The following is a 27,632-nucleotide window of genomic DNA, read 5'->3' as shown; positions in this document are numbered from 1 at the left end:
GAAACCCTGTATCCATTTCACAACTCTCTTTCACCCTCCCCCGGCCCCTGGAAACCACCATTCTGCTTTCTGTCTCTAAATGTGATTACTCTAGGTACCTCATATGAATGGAATTCTGTAGGATATGTCCTTCTATGACCGGCTTATTTCATTTAGCATAATGTCTTCAAGGATCATCTGTGTTGTAGCGTGTGTCAGACACTGGTTTTCAAGTAAGCACTGGTTTGGTGCCATGTTCCGTAGCCACATTTTGGGAAACTCTGCATTGGGAATAGAGTGACTAGCCAGGTGGGCTCTCTGGAAAGAGGAAGAGTAATAGCAGCTCCTCCCTAATGGGCTTCTGGGGGAAGAAAAGAAATAGAAAGTGAAGCACGAAGAGGAAGAAGGCTGTACAAATGTTCCCTCTCGTTCCAGGAAAAATTTCTCAAAATATTGAATGGTTTCTGTCTGAGGCAGACCTTTATGTTAGAATTCGCATGGCTAGCTTACAGCTTGTGCATATGGCTCCGTTTTGTGCATCTAGTAACTTCAGCTTGGGCCATAAAACTGCATTGCTGAGGACGAGAGATTATTCTGACAAGAGCAGGAGAAATTAAAAGAGAACTAACGTTTAGAAAGGAAAAGTAGGTTTCCATTTCTGAAATTTATAGGAGTTACTGGTGACAAACTTGTCCTCTCACCATAATCAACTATAAAACTGGAGAAAATACATGAAACGGCAGTTATCAGACTCTGAACAACGGTGCAGGACTGTGATCCACGAGAGATGGGGAACAGAAGCGGGAAGCCCTGTGATTGCTCTCGCTTTCTGCTGGGAAGTATGTTGTTAATGCCTTTGAGTTTGTTGGTGAATGCTGATGTGCACATGTGTTGGGTGAAAGTCCATCAGGCTGGGCAGAGAACTACCAAGGAGCTATAAGCTGAACAATTCCAAGAGTTTACACAGTGCTGGGAGAAGTTCAAGTTCCAACCATTCAGAATGGAGAGCCATAATTGAACACCTAGGAAACTCAGTAGAGACTCAGAAGAGTCACTTTAGTAGCAGACCTAAACTAGCTCTAGAGAAGTTTTCAAAACCTATCTAATAAAACCTAAAAACAAGGCTCTGAAGGATCAAGCTTATCCATGAGTTACTTAACAGCATACCAAAATAAAGTTCAACACTCAAGGGAAGACAGCAAAATCCAGACACTCACACTTACAGTGTCCAGCAGCTAATAGAAAAATTACCAGATGTGCAAATAGGCGGGAAAATGTGACTCATACAAAGAGAGAAACAGGTCAATAGGAAGAGACCCAGAAATGAAATAAGAAGATGGAATAAACAGAAAATGACTTTAAAACAGATATTATAAATATGCTCAAGGATTTAAAGGAAAAGAGTAGTATAAAGGCAGAGAAATGGAAGAAATAAATAACCATGCAATTTCTATGGATAAAAAATTAAATATCTGAAGTGAAAATTTTATTTTCTTATGCAGATTAGTCCCTGCATAAGAAAAAAATCGTTTAACTTGAAGATGTTGTAACAGAAGCTATCAAGACTGAAGTACACCCTTAATGTTTTGAAATAAAAAGTAAATAAATAATCACAAGGAAAAAAAAAGAATTTTGTATTCTCTGATTCACTGTAGAAACAAAGAAAACCATCTTGTAATTCCAGTCCCAGCGCTGTGGAGTCCTTATGGACTTCAGTTATGCTATCAGTAAAATGAAAGGTTTTTCCCTATATCCTTTAAGGTCCCAGGTTCTAAGATTGAGCCCTAAGGTTTTTTTCTTTCAATAAAAGAAAATTGGCAGAAAAACAAAACTGAAGCACAAAGAGGAAAAGACTAGAAAGAGAGAAAAGAGCAGAACCTCAGAGACCTGTGGGACAAGATCCAAGTAGTCTAACTTTCATGTAATTGGAATCCTTGGGAAACGGCAAGGAAAGTATGAGATCTATGTGCCAATTTCGTAGACATGCAGGACACTATCCTGCAATCTAACCTATGAGTAACTGGAGTCCCAGGAAAGGAGGGGGCAGGAAAATATTTGAAAAAATGTTTACCAAATATTTAAAAAAATGTAATGAAGCCAGGTGCAGTGGCTTATGCCTATAATCCCAGTGACTTGGAAGGCTAAGGCAGGAGGATCACTTGAGCCCAGGAATTTGAGGTTGCAGTGAGCTATGATGACACCATTGTACTCTACCCAGGATGACAGAGGGAGACTCTGTCTCAAAAAAAAGTTCACAGCAGCTTTATAATAACCCAAAACTAGAAACAATAAAAATATTTATTACCAGATAAGTGGGTAGGCAAACTTTGATATATTCAAACAATAGACTACAACAAGCAATAAAAGTGAACAAACTATTGATACGTATAACTTGGATGATTCTCAAAACATGTTGAGTGAAAGAAGCTCTACACAAAACATAGAACATACTGTAAGTTTCCATTTAAATGAAATTTTAGAACAGGCAATTAATCCACAGTAAAAGTAGATGAGCGGCGGCCAGGTGTTGTGGCTCCCGCCTGTAATCCTAGCACTCTGGGAGGCTGAGGCAGGAGGATCGCTTGTGGTCAGGAATTCAAGACCAGCCTGAGCAAAAGCAAGACCCCATTTCTACTAAACATAGAAAAAATTGGCCGGGTATGGGAGCACGTGTCTGTAGTCCCAGCTACATGGGAGGCTGAGGCAGGAGGATCACTTGAGCCCAGGAGTTTGAGGTTGCTGTGAGCTAGGCTGATGCCACAGCACTCGAGCCCAGGTGACAGAGGCAGACTCTGTCTCAAAAAAAAAAAAAGAAAAGAAAAGGAGATGAGTGACTACTAAGAGTCTGGAAATGGGAATAGATTAAAGGGGCATGAGGGGAATTTTTTTGAGTAATACAAATACTAAATTTTGATTGTGGTAGTCAGTTTGCAGGTATGTATACATTTTTCAAAATGCATGAAACACTGTACACTTAAAATGCTAACTGTAGAAAACCACCTGCTTTCTAATTGCACTGGCTGCCATCTTGTCCTCTTTTCACTGACAAGATAATATCAGAAAGAGATGGTGGTATGGTTTGAGGGGGGAACAGTTTTCCAACAGTTTATGGCCCTCAAATCTGTGGCTTTTTAAGACCCCTGAGTTCCATGTTTGAATACTTTAGTGTATTAGTTTCCAGCAAATAGGAATAGCAGAAAGGAGAGGAGGACTGAACATTTCTTAAGCCTGGCGCTGTGTTCTAGGCCGTGATGGACATATGCAATCTAATTTAGCCCTCAGAGGGACCCATGAGGTTACTGTTGTAGAAGGATCTGGTGGAGTAAAGGCATCCTGTCTTCTGGGATGGAGTCCTCATACCTACTCAGAGGTTCCTGTGATTAACTAAATTACTAGGGAAAGCAACTGTCAAAGTGTTTTGCACATAGAAGGCCCTAACAAATGCTAATTGCTTTCCCTATTCCTTTATGTAATTTGGAAGGAAACTGAGCCCAGAGAGACGAGATTTGGTTTCTGCATCTGTAAAGTGGGAAGTTTTTATGTCGCTCTTTCCCACTAACCTGTGAGTTTCTTCAGATCGGGAATATGTCTAATTCTTCTTTATATCTCAGTCTCTAACACAATAGCAGAGAATAATACGTCTTTAACGATTCGTTATGTGGATGAATATGTGATTAACTTGTGCCAGAGCACGCAGGGAGTGAACAGTGAAACTGAGCCAGGGACCCATGTCTCCTGCTCTTTTAACGCTGTGATTTGAGTCCTGTGCTTTTCTCTACTATGTGCCTACTATGGACCATGCCCTGTGTTTTTCAATGAAGAGCTCTAACTTGATTCCCGTTCCAAAGAGAGGGAGGTTCCTGGAATGACCAGTTTCCTCTTCTCTTCCACCTAGTGCTGCCCCCTCTTCTCAGGGCTCTTTCTGGCTTCACCAGTCGTTTGGCATGAAGAGCTGCTTTGTGAGCCAGATGGGTCTGTGAACAGATGTCTTTGGTGGAAAGTTCACCATTTGCACAGCTAAGAAGGGGAAGTCACTAGAAGGACTTTCTGCCCCAGTGAGCAGTGCCTGTTTGGGCTGGCCTGGCTGCTCAGCTGTCCGAGAGTCTTCTCCAGAAACCCTGGAAGGAGTCGCGGCAAGGCCTGGGCTGTGGAGTGGGACTCTGGCCCAACCCGCTTCCCGAGCAGGCAGCACAGTGAGTGGATGATCCTGGAAACCCGAGTTAGGGTGAAAATGAGAGAGAGCAAGTCTCCCTGTCTCAGTCTTCCTCATTGCCAGTTCTACCTCTGGTCTAACTATATTCTTTCCAGATGAAATCTAAACTCTATTTCTTCTCATCCTGTCCTTGAGGCAAAACAGGGAAGAATAAAGAAGCTTTTTCTCTGCTTTAAATTTTTATTTACTCTTATTGATATTTATTTGCTGGAGATAGCTTAGTAATTATTTCAATTATCTTTTGCTGTATAACAAACCACCCCAAAACTTAGTAGTTTAAAATAACAGTTTATTACTTTATACAGTTTTTTTCCTGTGGTTTGGCAGGGCCTCTTTTCTCATGTGATTGCCTGTCCTCTGTGAGACTAATATCCTGGCTTCTTCCCATGGTGGTCTTAGGGCTTCCAGTAGCAAGAGAGGGTAAACCCCAACATTCAAGCACTTTTTACGCCTCTGCTTATGTCAGGTTTGTTAATGTCTTGTAGGCTAAAACAAGTCACGTGGTCACTCCAAGATTCAAAAAGTAGAGTGAAGACTCCATCTCTTGTTGGGAGGAGCTACCAAACATTGTGGCCCTTTTTGTTCACTCTGTCACAGTGATAACAGTTTAAGGTTCAAATCCTTATGGTGCCACTTACTGTGTAAATTTGGATGAGTTATTTAACTTCTCCAAACCTCAGGAAAATGGAGAAAACAGCCTACCTAAAGGGTTGGGAGGATTAATTAAGATGATGAATACAAAGCACTTAGAATAGTGCTTGACACACAGTAGGGACTTAGTAAATGTTAGCACTTCCACTCCTGATCCTCCTGCCTCAGCCTCCTGAGTAGCTGGGACTACAGGCACCACGATGCCTGGCTAACTTTTCTATTTTCAGTGGAGATAGGGTCTTGCTCTTGCTCAGGCTGGTCTTGAACTCCTGAGCTCGAGTGATCCATCCTCCCGCCTCGGCCTCCCAGAGTGCTAGGATTACAGGCGTGAGCCACCACACCTGGCTTAGTAGAGGTTTTTGATTACCAGCAACAGAAATCAGCCTGACTTGGTTTAAGCTTCTCAAAATTCCTTAGAAGGATCTTAGGAAAGTTCAGAGAATCCTTTAAAAAGCTGAATCAACAGACCTTGGTAGGGCAGGAACCAGCGCTACTCTAGTTGGAAGGCTGGGTCACTCAAGCAGAAAAGCAGCTGCCTTAGTCTACGACTCCCACAGTGTTGTTGCTGCTGGGCCAGTTTGGCCCCTCTTAGCTTACTGTGGGGTGGGCTGTTGGCTCAGTCACTTCCCACAGGAGTCCAAAGTCAGTACGTGTGACTTTGGTAATCACCTCCCACAACAGTCATGCAGGTATCAAGGGACACCATCCTTTCCTGCTGCTTGTTGCAGGCAGGTTGGCATGTAGAGGTGACACTTGGTGTTTTAAATTATTAGGTTGAAAGTGATTTCTAGGTGTGCCCTGTTCTAATGTACAAAAATAACTTACAACACAAGTTGTTCTAGGGGCAATTCTTTGTTTATTCAAAGCATTCACTACAGAATTCCTCAAATATAAGTTATTATAGAATCTTCAAAAAGGCGAGCAAATTATATCAATTTGATTTAAACATTTCTTTTTAGGAATATATCAGTAGTATAAAGTTAGGGGCCGGGCATGGTGGCTCACACCTGTAATCCCATCACTTTGAGAGGCCAAGGCAGGAGGATTGCATGAGACTAGGAGTTTGAGACCAGCCTGAACAACATGGTGAGACCCTGTCTTTATAAAAAAAGAAAAATTGGCTGGGCATGGTAGCACGCACCTGTAATCCCAGCTTCTCTGGAAGCTGAGGCAGGAGAAGCCCTTGAGCCCAGGAGTCTGAGGCTTCAGTGAGCTATGATCCTGTCACTGCACTCCAGCGTGGACTACAGAGCAAGACCCTGTCTCTTAAAAAAAAAAAAGCTAGGCATACCTGCACTTACAAATTTTTAAAATCATGGTATTTGGGGGAAGGACAACTGTTTTCACATATCATTTAGGTACTGTTTTTCCAACTAGGTAGTAGCCTCTTAAAAGTTTTTCAGTCATTTTTCTTCAACTGAGTGAGTATGTCCTGGTCTTAGTTTGGTACGTTGGCTTGGTTGTACACATGGTAGCTTTCCTACATTTCTAGCATGCACATACCAGATGGGATCTTGGAGATAAGCAAGTCCTCACCCTCACTCCTGAAGTGATTTGTCTTTGCTGTCACGGAGCAGGACTTCTTGGGCAGAATATGTATAGCTAATATTCCCAACGCTGAAGCTCTGGCCAGCTGGACTGGTCCACTGTGATTTGTTCAGGTGTTGAACAAAATATTGTATTCTATTTCCCCTGGGTGTTCAAAGAGAGAAGCAATCTGTATGGCTGAGCCTGGTGTGTGTGATTTGTGGGCTGTTGATCAGGTGGTGGGTATTAGATCTGTCACCTCTTTGGAAGTGTAAGTTTTCTCTGAAATCTTGGGGTAACATTCTGGTGGATAGTCATGGGTAGGTACATGCATTTGCTCCTCCTTGTTTGTTCTCCCCTCTCCTCACAGTCTTTTCCTCCATTAAAGATAAGTAATTCATATTTGTAAAATATTTATAGAATACCTGCCAAGTGCAAGGTACTGGATGAATCACTCATAGGCATAAAAATGGCTCATAAATGAACTGTGTCCTCCAGGAGCTTAGAGTCTAACGGGGGAAAGAGACATATCTGTAAATGACTCAAGAATATGGTGGAACATAGACACTGTCATTGTTTTATGCATGAATCACAACCCTGCCAACTTTCAAATATAATCTGACGTGACATAATTTATTAGTCAAAATTCTTTGGTGTGTCAGAAACCCAACTCAAGATTACTTAATCAAAAGAGGGAAAGTATTGGCTTGGGTCACCGGGAGGTCTGAAGGCAGGGGCTGAGTATGGGGTTGAAATGACTGCCTCAGGACTCTGGTCAGCTCTTGGCTTTGCCCATTCTTGTGTGGGCTTCCTTTTCAGTCAGATTCTCTTCACTAGGGATGGTCCTTACTAGTCCCAGACACATCTAGTTCTCAGTGCTCCCTATCCGAGAGAAAGAGCTCCGCCTGCACTCCCCGGCATCTAGATCAGTGCTTGAACCACTGCTTGGCAAATCGGCTCTGCCGGGAGTGCCTGCCCACGCCTGGCCCACTCACTGTGCAGTCTGGTGGGCCACTCTGGGCTGTGTACTCGCCACTGGTAGGACAGATGGAGCCTCTTGGTTGACATCCAAGTAGAAACAGTTGATGTTGGGGAGGAGCATATCCCAGATGAAAAGGAGGGGCTTTGTTACTAGAAGGAGAAGGAATGGATGCTGAAAGCAAGCAAATTAAAAAAAGGTTTCCCACTACAAATTCTGTTAAGCATTGGGTCAGAAAGACAAAAACCCGCTAATGGGATCACAATAATAGCCAAGCAGTGGACGCAAAGGTGGCAAACTGGCTCACAGGCCAGATCTGGCCCGCTGCCGAGTGTTGTATGGTCTGCAAGCTTTGAATGGCTTTTAAAATATTGTGACATGTGACAGTCATATAAAATTCAAATTTTGGTATCCATAAATGAAGTTTTGTTGGAACATGACCGTGCTTGTTTTAAGTGTTGTCTGTGGCTGCTTTTGTGCTATAATGTCAAATTTGAATAGTTACTTGTGGAAAAAACTACCGTGTGGCCCTCAAAGCCTAAAATATTAACTCCCTGGTCCTTTACAGAAAAATCTTCCTGACCACTGAGTTAAGGGGAAGAAGAATCCCTTAATAGAGGAAACTTTAGAATTTAAGCACGTAACTCAGCTTTAACTGGGTCAACTTTAAGTTCTCAAGGAAAACATGATGGCTGACATAGGTAGAAGAGAGGACTTCTTCCTGACCCTGGGGCTCTGAGAAGAATTAGTCACCAAAGTTTCCCTTTAGTCTTTCCACTTATGTGGTAGGTAATAGGTCCAGTTCATCTGAAGCTGAACCAGGTAGGTATTTCTGCCTCGAGTTAAAGGGTTGGAGGGGTAGAGGGCGCTAGGATGCAGCTCTCTTTCCTGCTGTTTAGAGCAATGGTTTGCATTGCCAGCCTGCCATTCTTCTTGGTCTACTCTGATTATCAAGGCCTTATTGCAGTCAAGACCCTGAAGAAGCATTACATGATTTAGGTCAATATGGAGTTCATACAACTTAGCCTGTAAATTTTCTGCCTTGGAGTTTCTAGCTGATAAAGATCAATAAATGCTAAGAACAGTATTAAATTATGCGTCAACTAGCATTTCTTTTCCTCCTGTCAGATGAGATCGTGTGTAATCTGCCTGATCTTTATGTATCCAGTATTGAATTAGCAACCTGGGCCTGTGGTGTACTGAGAAAGCCAGCCTAGACTTCTGAGGGGACACACAGCCCCTTGTAATTCCAGCACGGTGGATGGCTCTCCTCAGAGCCAGAATAGCTTATACCTTAGGGCCATCCTGCTTGGAACTGCTCCAGAAATGTTCCTTTATTGCCCAGGGTAGAGAGTTATATAAAAATGGGGCTTTCAGATCAGAATGAGATTTAAGGCTTCCATGTAGCCTTTATGAGAGTGTTTTTAGATCCTAGTCCTGGTGGGAGCTGGGAGTTTCCAAAGCATCTCACAGCGTCCCAGCGGCAGTCAGCTCTAAATTCTTTCTCTCACATCATTCCAACTTGTTAGCACTGATAGGCAGGCTCCGAAGTGGCTCAAGTTTGTTTTTATTTTGTTGTTTATAAACTGTTGGTAGCAAACTCACGTGGACGAATTTCTGAGTGGCTTATTCCGCAACCCTGGCAAGGCACTGTCCTGCCTGCCAGGCTTTTCTGGCATCCTGTCAGGCTTTGCCGAGCAGAAAGGGTGGCCCCTGCCTCCACCAGCCTGAGACTACACACAGGGTCTTGTCCTGAGCATAGTCCCTGTCAGCGTGGCAGAGGAGCCTCAAACCATAAATGGTTGCCTGTGGTATCCACAAGGTGGGCCTGGCTGCCTCTCTCTTCCTTCACTCACCACTCTCATCCCACAGCTCTGTGGGCAACAGCTTCAAGGGGACAGTGAATTTAGAGAAGTAATTCCTTCTGACCCGTTTAGACTGCCCTCCCAGATGAGAGAAACAGAGTAGCTAATTAGTAGCTAGAATTCAGTATGCTGGTCTCTTGGTTAGAAATGGCGAGTCTCGTCCTCTCTACAATTTTTTCGTCTGCTAGACCCACAGTGATGGATTATAGCTCCAGATGAGTTGTCTCTTAGCTCCTTGATAGAGGCAGACGGGATGTTGGAGGAGGGAGAGTGCTTTCTCGGATCCTTTTAGAGAGGCATCATGGAGGAGGTGGTGTTTGAGCTGGGCTTTGAAGCACAGGTGGAAGTTACACATGTGGCAATGTCAGGGAAAGGAATTCCAGGTAGAGGGAGACACAGAGACAGGTAAACACAGATGTGTCCTCATAGGAAATAGCAAGCGGATCAAGTTGCCTAGAACAAAGTGTTGGCAAGGGGTGGGAATGAAAGTGAGGAATAGTTCAAGTGGTAGGGAGGGTCTTCAGTGCCATGTTCAGGAGTTGGATTTTAATCATAGGCAGCGGGGAGCAGTGGCATGTTCCTGCACAGGGAAGTGAGGTGAGCTGTCCTTTAAGGAAGAGGACTTGGGCTGCTGTGACCAAGGGGAACCAGAGAGGAGGGAGAGGTCAATTATTAATAGAAGGCTGTTGCCATGGTCCAGTGAGAGATAACATGGGTTTCAGAATAATAGCAGAGTAAAGGGACAGGAGGGGACAGATGGGAGAGAGGTGGTCAGGGTTTATTCTGGGCAGTCTCTGAACAGCAAAAGGCAGGTACTGGTGTGGGAAGATGGGGAGGGAAGGAGAGGAAGACTTGCCTGAAGTCCTTCCTGGGATTTTTGTGGTGGGAGGGAGCCTGAGGCCCGAGGCTATGCCCAGGAGCTGTACCTGGAGATCCCTGGAGGGCTGTGTCCTGCTCCTTCTCAAGTCACAAAGCCTCATTTCTTTTTTCTTTCTTTCTTTCTTTTCTTTTCTTTTTTTTTTTTTTTAAGAGACAGGGTTTGGCTGCATTGCACAGGCTGGTCTTGAACTCCTGGCCTCAAGCCATCCTCCCACCTCAGCCTCCTGAGTAGCTGGGATTACAGGCTCAAGCCACTGCACCCAGCTATAAAGCCTCATTTCTAATAGAAACCTGGGGCTGGGGCTGCCACTCTCCTTAGTTACAGGTAACTTCCTGAGGACCCTGGCCCCAGGAGAGCTGGTTTGATTTGGAAGTCTGATCATGTGGTGATCAAACTAGGGGTGGATTTCATTAACCACTACCCAAAGCAAGATGGAACTTAGCTCATGATGTCTGACACCATGGAGTGACAATAACAGAGTCTATTGGTGCATCTCAGCTTGAGGGTGGGAACTAACATAATGTTCAATAGAACCAAATTAATTGGAAACAAACATGGTGGATTTTTTTTTTTTTTACATTTGGAAATCATATTTTAAAGTTACAGTTGGAGGTAAGTGCTTACTGCTCTGTGAAGGATACACAGTGCTGTCATCAGGTGGTGGTGGCAGTCCCAAATCCCTAGGAAGCTGCTGCCCACCAAGTGGCTCAGAGCCGCTACATCCTCTCCCTTTAGCATCCTGACCAGACAGAACCTTACAGAATGTTCCTTCCAGCTTGGCTGTTGGTTCCCTGGGTGATCCTGGCAGAATTCATCATTTCTGAGTCCCACCTTCTTCATTCTTTTAGGGGTAATGTTACTTCTTAACCATCTCCTGGAACTGTCCTCAGGATCAGATGAAATTCTGACCCAGTGTTACATTATAGCATCAAGGTTTTGGTATTTAAAAGCCCATTGACCATACAGTGCTGGGCACCTAAGAAGCAGAAGAGAGAGTCTTTGTCTTCATAGAGCTTTGAGTCCAAGTTGGAGAAGCAGAACTGTATAAAAGATTTATGGGTGAATTGACACACCAAGTCTGGGATTTGCCTTCAGGTATTCCGTTCCACCCTGCAAATAAAAAGCTGGGGGTTATAGATGAAATAAGATTGGTGACAAATGATGCAGTATTGTTGAAGCTGGGTGATGGGTACTGGTTACTGTCTCTACTTTTGTGAATATTTGGATTTTTTCCAGAACAAAAATTTTACTAAAAGAAGGTGGCATATGAACTAACATGACAAGTAACATACATGATGAGATCTACAGGTTCCAAGGAGAGGGAGTCTTTTGGGCAGACAGTGGTCGGGAGAGGCTTCCCAGGGGAGCTGGGCTTTGTCTCAGTGAGGATTCTTGGTTACAAGTAACCAAAACCAATAGTGTAAACAGAACACAGGACTTCCTTATAAGGATCCAAGGGGCCCTAAGGGAACCCGAGTGCCAGATGTAGTCAGTGCTCAGGAAGGTACAGGACAGGGACCAGAAGGCCACTGGGATCCCAGGCAGCCTTTCTCCTTGTCCTGCATTCTTTGCTTCTATGGCCAAGGGCAGGAGTCAGATGCCTCCCCTTAGTAACCAGCATGTATTAAGTCCATCCCAGACACAGCCCAGACTCAACCTGACCTTCTTAGCCCAAGTCCCTGAGTAACCCAGCAAAACTTACATAGTACACACAGTTGGTGGGCTCCTTCCTGTAAGTGAAGAGAGGTAACTAAGTTAATCGAGTTAGGCAGCCCTCCTCTCCCTGCCTCCCCCCTTCCCTGAATCAGAAAGACTTGAAGGACAGTAGGACATGTGTAAGCAGAGAAGACATGTGGCCTGGAGACTAGCAAGAGCAAGTGATCAGGACAAACATGCAGGAAATATTTGGGGAACAGTGTAGTCCTCCTGGCACCGAGGGGGGTCATGTTGTGTAGGAGCCATGCTGAGAAGGAATCTGGGTCCTTATATCAGTTTTATTTTTTGTCAGATGTTAGCTTTTATTTTCCCTCCAAGCTGCAAGAGCCATTGAACTCTAAATTCTGTGCTTCTCACGTTTATTGCCTCCTATTTATTGAGCACTTAGTACCTGCCAGGCACAAGGAATTACTGTTCCCACCTGACAGTCAAGGAAAGGATCGGAGAGGTTTTGTAACTTGTGTGTCATCACACAGCTAGTGATGGCAGAGCTAGGATTCAAATCCAGATCTGCCTATCTCCAAGGTTGGTGGTGCTATTTCTATACCACACGGCTTATGTAATAATGTAATTTATGATGCCAATTGGTGATAAAATCACTGGGTGTTGGGATTCTTGGTTGTTAGTGAACTTGAATTAGCTCAAACAATAAAGGTGATTTTCTTTTTTTTTTTTGCTCAGCTACCGAAACTGCGGGAAGGATAGGAGTGCAGCTGGCCTGAGGGATATCCAGGGACTCAAATGCCATTAGCTCTTATACTTCGATTAAAATGTAGTATAAAAGATGCTCTTCCTGTCTTCCTCACATTTTTTCCTCTTTCATCGTTGGCTTTATTCACTCCGGCCAGCTGTCTCTACCAGACCAGAGCCACGGCTTTTGGCTTTAGTCTCATTATCCGAAAGGGAAGGGCTTTTCCCAGCGGTGGTTGGAAAATTCTGAGGAAGGACTCTGATTGGACTGATACAGGTCATATGCCCAGACCTGCTGGGGTCACCATGGCCAGGGACGGGGAGCTGCAAGTGGCCCAGCCTAGGTCAGGAGGCTGCTGCCCTGAGCCCAGGGGACAGGGTTCTCTGATTGTCATTCTTTACCTGAGGCTGTTGTTGGCGTGAGGGAGGAGGTTTCCCCTAAAGAAGTGTGTGTGATGAGACAGTTCTTAGTAGGTAGACTAAACAAGGAATACCCCTTATGTTTGCCTGACATCTGTCTTTAAATCGTTAAACACGTTCTTCTAAGAGCTTTCCATTATGAGCTATCCCAAGCTAAGAATGACCAGCAAGTGGCCTCCTGATCTCTTTTCCAGACTTTTCTAGTGAATCATGCTGAGCTGTGACCCAGGCACAAATGGTGATGACTTTGGAGAAGCCGAGGTCACCATAAATACAGTGACTCTACTAGAAATTCTCTCCCCATCACCATTTAAAAATGAACAGAACACTGGCCTATCTTCTTTTGTCAGTGTCTTCCCCTCCACCTCCTGCTGAGCAAAATTAGCCTTCAGCAGGTCAAAACAGGTTTTTTAGCTAATTTCCTTTGAATAGCATATGGTAAGTATCCAAATTAGCCAGCATTGTTTTCCTGCCCTAGGTGGTTGATTGGCTCTGTGATGGAGCATATCTGCTCCTAACGCAGGTTTCTTTTAATGGAAAGGTTACTTTCCGGTCTTTGGCAAGAGGCTTCATCCTTGAGTTTTAATTCCCATAAGTGTAAAATGGAACTGTTCTGCCAAATATTATTATTGTGGGGTCATTAGAAATGAGAGATCCAGGGAATCTGGGATCCATAGCTGTCTCCCTGCCCCCACACCCCCCTTTGCTCTGGCTTTTGTTACATACTGTTTTAAAAATTTAGGTCATTTTTTTTTGGAATGACGTGTGCTAACGAAAACCAAAACCTAAACTCCTGCAACATCATCTCATGTTTAATCGTCAGGGTTTGTGTGTCTTTTGGGTCAGGGGATGAACGGTGAATTGGTAGAGAGGGGTGCGTGAGGGTAGAGAATTGAAAGCATTTCAAAACTAATGAAGCTGGGAAAGGAAGGGGAGAAAAGAAACTTAAAATGCAGTTGCTGGGCTTGGTTGTAAAAATCTTGAAAGTGGAGGGAGATAAAAATAGTTGCTTGTTAGGACCTGGCAGGCATGCTCTGGAGCCTCCCTGTTTGAATTCTGTTGTTAATCAGAAGGAGGTGGGAAACAACCTCTAGTTCCTGCTGTTAGCACGTTTCTTGCAGTTAGGCTTGTCAAGGAGGATAATGGGCTGGAGCTGAGAAAGCAGCATCATGCTCACTTGCTAAACAGGAGCAGAGAATTCTCTCATAACCGGTTTCAAGGATTTCAGCCTGCCCCGCCGAGTCAGATCCTATTCCCAGAAATAAAGCTTGTTACTTCTGTAATGTGAGTGACTCCTTCCCCACCCACAGCTTAATAATTACTCCTCCGAAACTTTGGAGTGCAACTCCTTACGGTTTGCCCTTAGCTCTGTCTTCTGGACCCGATGCTCTAGACTCTGGAGAGAACACTGCCTCAGGAGTGAGTTCTAACCCTCGCCCTGACCGTCAGCTCACCGTACAACCTTGACAAGGTGATGCTTCCACTCCGGGCCTCTATTTTTCTGCTGTGTATTCAGGGGTTCATAGTCACACTCTTATTGTGAGAATTAAAGAAGATAATGTATTTTAAAGGCCTAGCATAGCATGTGCTCCATAAACCAGAGCTGTTGTGGATTCTTCCTAGGTCTTCTGGGCTCCTCCCACCCAGCCTTTCTTTCACTGCTCCTGGAAGTTTGGGTGGGAAAAAGAGGTTACCGGTGATGGCTAATTGAAGGGTTTGGGGTTTTCTCTGAATTTTAATTATCTCTGCTGTTTAATTAGCTCCCTGAGGCCACGGATATTGGGAGGTGGCTCTGTGGAGGCTGTGATTTGGATTATCCAGGTCAGCTCCCTTTCTCTTCTGTGTCTTTATTTTTAGAGAAGGGTCGTTAAGGCTCTGCCAGGGATGCTAGGGAGAAGTAGTTTGAAGCCTGAAGTCACCATTTTAAAAATCTCATTTGCCTTTTTTTCCCTTAAAACCTTTAACTCTTGCTTATCCACTTGTGGATTCAGCCTTTGCCACAGATGAGCCAGAGTCTGGCTTCCAGGCTCTGCTTGCTTCTCTGTGGGCCCTCACTCCTTCCTTCCACCTCTTCTCTTCTGTGTCCCACCCCTGTCCTCTGCCTTTCTCTTCTTCAGTGCCCTGCCTTCTTGCCTTAGGGAATATGGTTTCTTTTAATACTGGCCTGAACAAACAAAATGCAGGTACTGGGACACAGTGGGAACACATAGGAGGCCGATACTCACCTTGGCTCATCTGCCTGCTTGGGCCTTGTCAGCTGTTCGGCCAGGCATCAGATGGGGGTGCTGATCCCCATGGGGAGGAAGAATTTGGACTATGTTGAGTTCACAGGGCCCTGACCACGGCTCCATCTTTGCCCTCAACATCACACATGTGTGCACGTGTTCCTGATATTTGGATTCCTACTCCCCTGGTGGTGACAGCCTTGAGTACAGGGACAGGGACTGTTTCCTTTTTACTCGTAGCATAGCATGGTACAGGAATTCTCTGTAAGTGTGTGTAGAATACACAAACAACCCCCTGAATTATTTTATCCAAACATCTTGTTTAAGAGTAAAAATGCTTAGTAGTTAAAGATGTGTGCTCTTGAGAGAAAAATCGAGGCTTTGTTTTTTGTTTTTTTGTTTTTTTTTTTTGAGACAGAGTCTTACTCTGTTGCCCGGACTAGAGTGCCGTGGCATCAGCCTAGCTCACAGCAACCTCCAACTCCTGGGCTTAAGCGATCCTACTGCCTCAGCGTCCCGAATAGCTGGGACTACAAGCATGTGCCACCATGCCCGGCTAATTTTTCTGCAATTTTAGTTGTCCAGCTAATTTCTTTCTATTTTTAGTGGAGACGGGGTCTTGCTCTTGCTCAGGCTGGTCTTGAACTCCTGACCGCAAGAGATCCTCCTGCCTCAGCCTCCCAGAGTGCTAGGATTACAGGCGTGAGCCACCGCACCCGGCCAAAATCGAGGCTTTGAACAGTGGTTATTTCTAGGGCAGAAGATACCAGAGAAGAAAATACTTTCTTCTAGTTAGTTTTTCACAAAACCTTCTTGTTCATTGTTGAGGAAGAAGGGGTTGCCCATGCTCATTGTTGCAGTAGCGGAGCAGGATTGGGGTATCAAGTCTCAGCATCCTGTGGGGGTTCTTGTTAGGTTGCTCAGGGTGGGAACCCGGAAAGAATGTATAGGACAGAAGGCGGTTAATGGAAAACTTAGATAGGGATCATAAGGCCTGTAAAACAATAGGTGCAGGAGTTTGGAGAGTCTGGAGGTTGTAAATCTAACTCTGACCACAGACGGTTGCGGAACCGGACCGGTTAACATTCAGAAAAAAAATTTGCCCTCCCCAAACTTGCATCCAAACCTCCTATAAAACCCACCGCTCTCCCCTTCCTGGGGCGGGCGCTCTTTTTGGCCTCCACCAATCTGTACCCAGATGCTCCGATAAACAGCATTTTGCTCCACCCGAGGCTTCATGTGTCTCCCTCTGGGCTTTGGACCTAACAGTTCCCAGGGGAGCCTGTCAGCCTGGGAATCTAGTGGGTGGTTGATGCTTCCTCCAGATTGCAGCCTGCGGGGGCTCTTCACAGCATCACCCTCTTGATATCGAAGGATCAGAAAGAGAACCCAAGGCCTGGAGGGGGTCTTGGGAAGTAGAAAGGGACTGTGGGTTGAACATTTGAGGGCTCTGCTAGGAGAATGTGGGAGAAAGCCCAGTTAAACCTCTCAGGACCCCGGGGGTGAGGCAGTATCACATTGGGAAGGGGACTCAGAAGAACTAGGTACCTAGATATAGAGGGGAGAGGCTGGGTAGAAAGGAGGACATTTTAGATACAGGGCCCAGCGCAGGAAGTGTCATGGGCAGTTAGAGAGGCAGGCCACCTGACCCAGGAGGAGGAGGATGTGGAGACGTGTTGGGGTGTGATGTTGGAGAGGTGAGGAAGAAATAGTGAAGGGTTTGGAAAGCCGGGCAGAGGGGCCTGGGACTGCTCTAAGGCACATGGGAGCCATGGCAGGCTGTGTGCAGAGGCTGTCCCACTGGTTTCTGTGCAGACAGAGTGGAGGGGGAACATTCTGGGGACAGAAACTGTGTGGGGAGGGGCTGGCTATTGTGGGAAGAGCAAGTGCAGGATGCCAGCAGTGATCAGGAAATGTACTCTCTCTGGCCTCATATACCGTTTTTCCATCTCCAGAGAAGAGCTGGGCTTGGCTGGAGCTTTGGTGGTGGTGGTGGGGGAGAGAAGTGGGGAGCATGTCCCAGCCTAGTAGCTCCAGAAGCATTCTCTGGAGTTTAGTGATGTGGTGTGCCCAGGTCTCCAAGTGGCTTCTCCTTGTGAGGCCCTCTGGGTCACCAGGAAGGGATGTGAGTGGTGCATCTGGCTCCCAGAACTGACATGGTCCTACCAGTGAAAAGCCCCTCAGGGTTTCCCCTCTCCTCCTCCCCAGCCCCTTCCATCTCTGCAGCCTCCCAGGCAGTGGTGTTCCCTGGGGCGGGTGGGGGAAGCCAGAGCTGACAGCCAGGATGGAGGAAAACAGTGTTATGTAAGTTTGAAAATGGAGGCTTACTTGCCATGTGAATAAAGATCAGATACAAGGACGGCTAGAGACAGCGCAGCCAGGCCTGAGCAGCAGCTGCAGCCTGGAGAGAAGTGTCTGAGCCAGCAGAGGCAGGAGCCCCCGGCTCAGGCAGAGGGGGCTGCGCTCTGCTGGGAAGAGATCTGTGAACTGCTCATCTTGGAGGGCAACCTGTGAAATGATCGTTCTTCACACTTCTGTAAGATCGTGTGCTGTTTACCTGCCACAGCTCGTTACATTGATCCTGGGCTGTATCTTGTGATGGGCAAACCACAGCCCAGAGAAGAGAGGTGAAGACTCGTTCACAGAGCAGGCGGCAGGGCCAGGATTTGAACATGAGTCTCCGGTCTCATTAGCCAGTGCTGCTCTTTTGCTCTAAAACGAAGCCTGGTAGGTAACGCCTAAACAGGCCATGGGGAGCGTTGGGGCGGGTGAGGTGAGCGTTCGGGGGAGGTGTGGAAGAGGGTTCCTGTTGGAGCGCCCCTGTGTGCTGCCCCCAGGCCCAGCAGGCGCTGTCCCAGGCTCCTCCTATTCTCAGCACCCTTTTCCACATCCTGAACACCTGACTTCTGGGGGCCAGGCGTCTGTCCTCTGAGGGGCTGTGGGCATGGTCGGATGAGGACGAGTGCCTCTGACAAGCTGCCGGACTCAGAAAGTGTTCGTCGGGCGGCATGTCCCAACACTAGGCTGGGCAAAGGACAAAGTCAGCCCCTCACTTCCCGAATTTGGAATCTCTGCATAGTTCCCAGGAGGCCGCCCGGCATCTTCTCCTCACAGGGCTGGCCCTCGTCACCCTGTCACAGCAGCACCCCCACGCTCCTGTGCTGTGCCCTCACGTGGTTTTATATTTTTATTTTCTTGGTGCCACTCAACACCACCTGACGTTACACGTTTGTTCAGTTTGTTTATCGTCTGTCTCCTCCTCTAACATTTAAACCTTATGACAATGGGGACTGCTGAGTTTGTTGACTGCTGTCTGCCTGGTGGCTGCACGGTGCCCACACGTAGTAGGTGCTCAGTGAACAGTAGTTGACAAGACTATTGAGGGGCATGGCAGCAGGGCAGGTGGAGGAAGGAGGGCAGTTCTAGGTGTCCGAGGGCCTGTGTTCTGCTTCCAGCTTTACCCAGCTTTTGCTGTGTGACCTTGAACAAGTTATTCGACCCCTTGGGCCTTAGACTTTTCATGTCCCTCATGAAGAGTTGGAACCACACACCCTCTAAAGCTACTCTGGCAGCTCTGCTTTGAAAGTCTGCATGTAGGGGCGGGGTTTCCGGAGGGTTTGGGAAGGTTTTCGTTCTTTTGTTCTTTCTTGAGGGGCTTGGCTTGGTTTTGCCCCGGGGGTGGGGGTGGGATGACGTGATGAGGGCTGGGTCTTAGGCCACACCAGTGGCTGTGTGTGTGCGTGGTAGCGTGCGTGTGTGTGTGGTGAGTTTAGAGCCATTCATTCCTTCCACAAGGTGTTTGGAGTGTCTGCCGTACCAGGTATTGTTCTCGTGCAGAGCTTAGAGTGGCGAGGCGGACAGCCAAGGTCCCTGCTCCTGGAGCCGATGGCAAGTGGAGAGAGGCTGGAGCTAATGAGGGGCCAGGTGAAGGTGGGGCAGGGGAGGGACTCACTGGGATATGACAGTGTGGGTTTGTTTTTTTTCTTTCAATTTATCCTTGGAAAGGTACTTAAATAGACCTCTCAGAATCTGTTTAGGAATAAATAGCCAGGCATGGGACTTGGGAGGTCGAGGCAAGAGGATCACTTGAACACAGGAGCAACAGAGTGAGACCCTGTCTCTTAAAAAAAAAAAAAGAAGAAAAATGAATGAACACATTCATATGAAAGAGTACTGAGGGAGAAAAAATGATGAAATGTTTTTTCATTTGGCTCTGGTAGGTTGAAATTATGGATAGCTTGGGTTTTTCCTCCGATTTCCTAGCTGTTCTATATAGTGTCTATGTTACATCTATTAAAGATTCCCTGTCATGGTTTAGGATTTTGCCACTGGATGTGGCCAGCCCTCAAAGTGGGTCTCTCATTGTTTGCTGATGTCTGCCCACAGCACCCTGGTCCAGGGACCTCTACCAATCCCAACCTCAGTTTCCCACCTGTAAATGAGGTAATCGGCCCTGGTCTGTGCACTTTACAGGGCGGTTGTGTGAATCAGAAGAGCTGGTGAAAGAAAAACCATTTGGAAGTTTATGTCTCTCTGCAAAGGAGAGGCCAGTGTACTAGTGCTGGTGACGGCAGACCAGGTGGGGTGGTAATATGAGTGCAGGGAAGGGGGATGACTCTGAGGAGCAGCTGTCGGGCCTCCTGAGGGCCTATGGTAGCCAGGGGCTCCCCTTGATTAACGGTAGATGGAGCTGTGTAGGCTGTTCGGTGAGTGACTTCAGTGGGAGAGAATCACCAGTCATCTCCACCCTGGCCACACATTTTCCTAAAACCACATGCTCTGTGCTTGGTGCAGAGAGCTCAACAGTAGGAATTCCTGCTCCTACCCCACCCCCTTTTAGCCTTTGATTTATAGCCTCGGCAAGCATATAGGTCTTATTATTTGGATTTTTCTGTCTCCTTTATGATCCAGCCATTAGATACTGTGTCTTGCCAGTAGGGTTGGTTGAAGAAACAAACTTTGAAATCTTGACTATTCTTGATAACTGACTCCTTCCCATGGGTCATCTGGCCAAGTCTGCATTCTCAAAGGGTGGAAATCTACTGGCTTTCTGTCCTGCTTCTACATCAGCTGGGGGTTTCATCTCCTGACTGTCCTTTCCTGGACCCTAAATAAGGGTTAAGGGGCCTTGGTATCCAGTGTTTTTGGCCGAGGGCTGCCTCTGATGGGGCTGGGGGTGTGATCCTGGGGCTGGTGGTCAGGGCTGGTCTGTCCATCCAGAGTGCTGCCCCTTCCCTGTCTACCGGTGCCAATTCCCTACTTCTCTATTCTCTCTTTCCTGCAGATGTCAAGCCCTCCAACATCCTAGTCAACTCCCGTGGGGAGATCAAGCTCTGTGACTTTGGGGTCAGCGGGCAGCTCATCGACTCCATGGCCAACTCCTTCGTGGGCACAAGGTCCTACATGTCGGTATGAACAGCAGGTTCCATCTCTTGAGCTGCTCTCCTGGCCAGGGATAGGAGCCCCATGAGTAGTGCCTTCCCTGTAGAGCCAGAGTCTTGTGCTGGGTGGGCCCAAGAAACGAGGGATGAGGGATAGTGGTCCTCCTGAGGAGGTGGAAGTCCAGTGGGGGTGGTCTAGGCTGGGCCTTGGAGCATAATTGGGATTTTGGGGCCTTAACTCAAAGAGACTGCAGATCTCAGCTTCAGAGCGCGGCTCAAGAGGTTGTGAGCCCTAGCTACCCTCTAGACGTCTCTCCCGGATTGTCTTCAGACCCTCAGACCCCAAGTGCTCAGACATGACCCTACCCCAACCTCTCCCAGCTTCTCCCTTCCCATTAGCAGTAAATAGCATCACTGTCTCTCTGTTTTCCCAAGGTAGGAGCCGGAGCATTCACTTGAAACCCTCTTTTCAGCTCCCCATCCTTTCAGCATCTTGTATCCCCCAGCTCCTGAGAGTTTGCTCAGAATTCTCCAGCCTCTTTTCTCCTGCCTCACTACGTCTCCCAGTCACCTACCCCTGCCTCTCACTGCAGCTTATCCGGTCCCCTAGCTGGGGTCTCTGTGCTTCAGCCAATACGCTGTCCTGGGGGGTCCTCCCTCCTGCCCCAACTCTACTGGCTTCCACTGCTGCTAGAGCGCTGTGTGTGCCTGTCCCCACTCCATCAGCATGTTCTCCTCCTTCCTCCATATGATGAGCTTCTTGGGGTCAGGGACTAGGCCGTAGGTCACACTTGTCCCCAGGGTCTGGCATGGGGCCTGGCACGTGGTAGGTGTTCGGGGAATGCTTGGCAAGTGGGTGAATGTTTGGTTGACTGAATGGGTGGGTACGTGGATGGCATGTCCTAAGAATGATTGGGAATGTGAGTCCGGGAGGCAGAGCAGAGAGTGTTGGAGTGGGTGGGTGATCTTCATGGAGGTGGCGGTAAGGCAGGCCCGGATGGCGCCAGGACAGGGGCAGAGGCTCAGGAGATCTTAACATGTACAGAATGTTTTATGTGTTGTCTGTAAAAGCACTTTCACATCCTTGAAAGATCTCATTTGATCCATGCGGTTGTCCTGTGAAATAAAGATTATTGTTCCCATTTTAGAGTTGAGGAAATCTAGATTCAGGGAGGTTACGTGACCTGCCTACTTAGCCTTGCTGAGCCAGGATTGAAAGCCAGCCGCCTCCTAGTCAGGCAGATGGCCTTTGCGTCACATGCCCTCACTTGCCTCTTCTCGACGATTTGGCAGCTGTCCCTGCATCCCTGTGTGAAGGTTTATGTCCACATCCTTGTTCCTTCTTGCCCCTAACCCCTTGGTGACTCCAGCCACTGTCAGCATCACTCACCTGGTGCTGACCCACATCCCCACCCCCCTGCCCTCCAGTAACCCACGGTGGAACTCTCTTCCACTCCTTCCCTGTCACCTTCTCATTGCTTCTTCCCTAAATGTCTAATAACTGAGCAGCTGGCACCCTGGGCCACTTGACTGCCAACTCTCAAGTTCAAAATCAGTTAATAGGCCCTGGGACTTATTGATCAAGGGTTTAATGGTTGGGGTTTTTGTGGTTATATGGTCAATTCCAAAACAGTCCAGTGTTGGAGTTAGTGAAAAATCCTATGGGAGAAGTTGATTTAATCTCTAAATAAACATACTATGGTTGGAATAGATTTTTTGTAGGGTTCTTGAAATATATGTGCTGTTCAAATAATGCTCAGTAAAAATAGTGTTTTGGTATAGCATTGTATATTGTACTTATTTCTCTTTGACTTCCCACCAATATCAGCTCATACTGGTAGAGCATTTTGCAACACCTAACATGCATTTTCATTTGATTGACTTTTTCAGGAACCCTAGTGGGTAGAGTTAATGTCATTCTTAGTATTATTGCCATCACCAGCAGCCCCATTTCATAGATGAGGAGGCTAAGACTCAGGATCTCGTAGCTTATACATCCCAGAGTTGGGACTTGAACCAGGTCTCCTGACCCACTTTGTACCCACTGCACCACCTCATTCGTGACCCACATTTCACAAGCTTTATGTTTCAGACTCGGGTGACAAGATATGAACCTCTCATGCTAGGCTTTCCCTGGGCTGCCCCGCACGTGCAAGACAGTAGCCGGGCTGGGCAAAGCTGCAACCACAGGCAGAAGTGGCAGCCAGGCCCACCTGATTGGAGGCTGTCAGTTCAGGGCAGGTTGCAGGGGAGATAGAACAGTGGGGAGGGGTCAGAGCCATGGGAGCCAGCTAGGATTTGGTAAGCAACAATGTTTTGGGGCAGGTGGGAGGCCAAATCTAAGAGGTTAATGGAGCTCTTGAGACATGACGTGAGCTGTTGACAAGAGACAGAAGAGAAAGTGCATTAGCAGACCCGGGGGTCCTGGTTAGCTCAAGTGGTTATAACTGTGTCTCTGTCTCTCTTGCAGCCAGAAAGACTCCAAGGGACTCATTACTCTGTGCAGTCAGACATCTGGAGCATGGGGCTCTCTCTGGTGGAGATGGCGGTTGGGAGGTATCCCATCCCTCCTCCAGATGCCAAGGAGCTGGAGCTGATGTTTGGATGCCACGTGGAGGGAGATGCAGCTGAGACCCCACCCAGGCCAAGAACCCCTGGGAGGCCCCTCAGCGGTGAGTGGCTTGGTGTGTCTCCAACTTGGACTGTGGGGGGTCCCTTACTATCAGGGTTTTCTGGAGGGCTGATTCTCTGTCCCTGGATGCCAGGCTGGGGCTGGGGCAGTGGGGGGGTGGGGTTGGGGTAGGGAAGCAGCAGGGGTCTCCAGATGGATACAGGAAATTATTGTTACTACCAACAACTTCCTACCATTTGTTGGGTACCTATTATGTTCTAGGTACTGCACTTAGCACTTCATATACATTATCTAATTTATTTTGTAAGTCATGACATTTTTTGTTAGATTCTTTTTTTATTGAGATATAAAGTTCACATAACACGAAATTCACATTGTAAAGTATATAGTTCAGTGGTTTTTAGTATATTTCTCCATGTTGTGCAACCATCACCACTGTCTCATTCTAGAATATTTTCATCACCCCAGAAAGAAATACCCTCCCTACCTCTCAACTTCCCCCAGCCCCATCCCCTGACAACCACTCCTCTACTTTCTGTCTCCATGGATTTGCCTAGCATTATCTAACTGGAGTAGCATTCCATCTGTGAACACTGTCATCAGCTCCAATTTAGAGATGAGGAAACTGAGGTGCAGAGCACTCAGTTTGCGAAGGCCACGTGTGCTTGCAGGTGGCCAAGTCCGACTCCTAAGGTGGTAACGCTGTACAGTTCCGCCTGCCTCTCTGAATGTGGATACTGTGAAGTAAGCCTGGTACTCGGAATATTCTGACCTAGCTGTCATCTTTTTATGTAGTTCCTGCCCGGAGGCTCCTGTCCGGCTGGGGAGACCTGGTCTTTAACTCCATGAGGTCCACACGGGCAAGGGCGCGTTTGAGGGACAAACAGCGGGGCCAGGGATGGATGATGCAGTTCCTTGCTGCAGGGGCTGGCGTGTGACTCTGGGATACGAAAGGAGGAAACTCAAGTTCAGAGATAATTAAAGCTAAATTCTTCAGTTATTTAGTCATCTCATTTGCTCCTCTCTCAATATAAGGAAGGGCGGGCATAATTATTATCTATCTCTGCCTTACAGAATTCGAAACTTTGGCTCAGTGGTCAGCTGATTTGCCCAAGGTCACAAACCTAGGATTGTGGCAGAGCCCAGACTCTTTCCCTGGCCAGCTGACTCTGTGGACTTTGTGGGTCCCTTCCGTGTTCACGCATTATATGTGGCTCTTCTGTTTATCTTCTGTGACCATGTTCTGGTCCCCGGGGTCCATGCCCAACCCCTTGCCTCATATTGACAGGTAATCTGTTTCTGAGAAGTGTTTCCTTTTTTCTTTTTATAAAATTTGTAGCATATGGAATGGACAGCCGACCTCCCATGGCGATTTTTGAGTTGTTGGATTACATAGTCAATGAGGTAAGTACTGCTTAGTTTCCTTGACCTTGGAATTTATTAGTTGCTTTTGAGAAAATACCCATGGCTGGGTTGACTGGGAAACCTGAGTTGTTTCTACAATTTGGACTCCAGCATTCTTGTGTTCTGGTGTGTGCATCATGCTTTTGGAATTGAGTGGCTGGTTTAGAAAAACTGCAGGAGTCCCTTCCCCAGAGGACATCTTCAGGCAGCTCTGAGTTACTCTTCCTTTCCAAAACCCAGGAGCCTCCAGCTTGCCCATCTACATTCTTGTGCCTTCATTCACCAAACTTTCTCTCACACTTACAATGTGCTAAGCGCTGTGGGGTGGCGGTAGGAGTGGGGCAGAGAGCCAACGATGGAAAAACAAAAGTCCCTAGTCTCAAAGACTTATATTGTGTAGCGGAGGCAAGGCAGATGCATATATAACTGCAATACAGGGTTTTTGCTTGTAAGTGCCATTAAAAAGCTATGAACATACAAAGGAATTTAGAAATAGATATGGAATGTATTCACTGTAATTGTTTGAAAACAGATTACAAAATACTATGTACACTGTGACCAATTCTTTTAAAAAAATCTATGCACGTATGTGCATATAAAGTCTGAAAAGTGATAAAATAATAGTGGTTATTTCCGAGTGATGAAATTATAGGTAATTAAAAATTTTTTTTGCTTGTTTTTGGTTGGCTTTAATTATTATTTGTGAAATATAAATACCAGTATACCAGTATATTTAAATGAAAAAAGGATCAAGGAAGGAAGAGACTGACAATTATTCATCAAATTTGGGGCTGGGGAGTGGGAAACTGTAGACAAGCACCAGGGTTGCTTGGAGGATAGGGCAGGGCTAGCGCAGGTGATCCACCCAGCCTCTGCTAGCACACAGCCCCTCCCTTGCCTGGCTCCCTCCTACTCAGAAGGGATGGACACCACCTCTGGAGCCCAAGCTGTTGGCCTTCTCTCTCCCCTGAACTTCCCTTCATTCCTCCAGCAGCAGGGACAGTCTGCAGGGCGGGGCTGGCTCTGGGCCACGGTTCCTAAGAGCTGGGATCTAGTCCTTGACCTCTGATCAGGCTGACAGGGTGGCCTCCAGAGAAGAAGGCGAGGCTGGGCTTATTGGTAGAGGTTGTCAGTGCTTCATTTTTAGTCTTGAATCCCCTGTTGATTTGGGGCTATACATCAGAGCAGTGGCATCCTGGACAGTGTCTGGGGGTCAGCTTCTCACAAGGAAGCTACATACAGCTTCCAACACAGGTCACATAAGTGGGCTCACATTTCCTGGAACTGTGTGGAACGCCATGAGCCTTGTGCTCCAGGGCCTTGTTCTGTGTAGTGCTGCATGATCACCATGGGAAAGCAAGAGCTGCTGCCAGTGTTCTCAGTCTCATGTGTGAAAACAGCCTCATTCTGGGAGTGTACAGGTAACATTCTTCTAGACCCAGCCCTCTGCCAGTTAGTGTTTTATTAACCTTTCTCTGGCCTCTTCAGGGCTCAGAAAAGGTTTTTTTGTGTGTGCGTCTGTGTTTTTTTGCTGGCTGGCTTCTGCAGGCGCTGTCAGGCCTGAGCCTGAGCTATGCCTGGTGGTTTGCGAATCCCCCTAGCTATTGCTGCTAGTATTGCTGGTTACATTTCCACGCCTCACTTGACACTGTAGAGTATCAGAGTTTGAAAGGGTCGCAGAGCTCATTAGGCCCAACCTCCTCATCTCATAGGAGAGTAAATGAGGCTGAGAGAGGAAGAGAGAAGTGAGTGGTGTAACTCTACACCTGACCTGCTCCCAGCTCTAACTGTGGGAGACAGTGGTTCCAACACGGTGACCCAGCGGGCAGCTGTTGGCCTCCACCACTGCCTTTCTTTGTCTGGATAAGGGTAGCACTGCCCAGAGGTAGGGGTGGGATGGGGAGAGATGGCTAGAGTGCAGAGCCAGACATTTCTCACGTCCTGACATGTGTTTGCAGCCTCCTCCAAAACTGCCCAGTGGAGTATTCAGTCTGGAATTTCAAGATTTTGTGAATAAATGGTAAGTCTTTGTCAGGCTCCCCACCCCATCTCTCAAAGCACCAGCTTTGCCTCTGCTGGGCACAGTTCCCCGCCCATCTGATTACCCCCTGGCTGCTACCATAAGCCCTTCTTGCAGAGTGCCAAGACTTACGTGTCTGACTACAGCAGTGGATAAGCTACCTACTGCGGCCGGGTGCGGTGGCTCACGCCTGTAATCCTAGCTCTCTGGGAGGCCGAGGTGGGCGGATTGTTTGAGCTCAGGAGTTCGAAACCAGCCTGAGCAAGAGCGAGACCCCGTCTCTACTAAAAATAGGAAGAAATTAATCGGACAACTAAAATTACATAGAAAAAATTAGCCGGGCATGGTGGTGCATGCCTGTAGTCCTAGCTACTTGGGAGGCTGAGGCAGAAGGATCGCTTGAGCCCAGGAGTTTGAGGTTGCTGTGAGCTAGGATGATGCCACGGCACTCTAGCCCAGGCAACACAGTGAGACTCTGTGTTAAAAAAAAAAAGATAGCTACTGCTTTCGGCACTTGCTCTACGGGGATTGGCATACTAATTTTTAACTTTAAATTGGCAAGGTATTTATTAGCTTACTACGGGCATGCCATTGTGCTCAGAACAGGAAGATGAGAAAGGCTCAGGCGCTCCTCAGAGCCTGTAGTGTGTAGGGAGGACAGGCATGTAAACATAAGTAATTTGAGTTGGAACCAGTGCAGGCAATAGCTCTCACGTTATCTTTCTTCCTTTAAGCTTAATAAAAAACCCCGCGGAGAGAGCAGATTTGAAACAACTCATGGTAAGTCCATTTATTCTTACAGTGCCTTATTCATTTGTTGTCCCGTCAGTCATCTGTCCAGTACTCCCTGAGCCCATGCCCTGTCCCGCCCACTGTGGGCCAGCTGGGCCTGGGGCTGCAGAATACCAAACATCGGACTCCTCTGTCCTCCTGTCAGTTTAAAGGGAAAGCTGGGGTAGGAGTGGGGCAGAGAGCCAACGATGGAAAAACAAAAGTCCCTAGTCTCAAAGACTTATATTGTGCAGCGGAGGCAAGGCAGATGCATATATA

At 47.1% G+C, this 27,632-nt stretch overlaps 1 protein-coding gene across 1 annotated transcript in view; it reads left to right on the top strand.

The window, feature by feature from the left end:
• Positions 1–27,632, top strand: part of MAP2K1 (mitogen-activated protein kinase kinase 1) — an 89,708-nt gene that overhangs the window by 60,296 nt on the left and 1,780 nt on the right. Inside the window, exons 5-9 of the mRNA XM_012644815.1 lie at positions 20,285–20,554; positions 22,997–23,198; positions 24,498–24,562; positions 26,521–26,582; positions 27,317–27,362. Coding sequence (XP_012500269.1) covers positions 20,285–20,554; positions 22,997–23,198; positions 24,498–24,562; positions 26,521–26,582; positions 27,317–27,362 — 645 coding nt within the window. The remainder of the gene's footprint in view (positions 1–20,284; positions 20,555–22,996; positions 23,199–24,497; positions 24,563–26,520; positions 26,583–27,316; positions 27,363–27,632) is intronic.

The sequence above is a fragment of the Propithecus coquereli genome, unplaced genomic scaffold, assembly GCF_000956105.1.
Source record: "Propithecus coquereli isolate 6110/MARCELLA unplaced genomic scaffold, Pcoq_1.0 Scaffold221, whole genome shotgun sequence".
Classification (NCBI taxonomy): Eukaryota; Metazoa; Chordata; class Mammalia; order Primates; family Indriidae; genus Propithecus; species Propithecus coquereli.
This window is presented reverse-complemented; position numbering and strand designations above follow the sequence as displayed.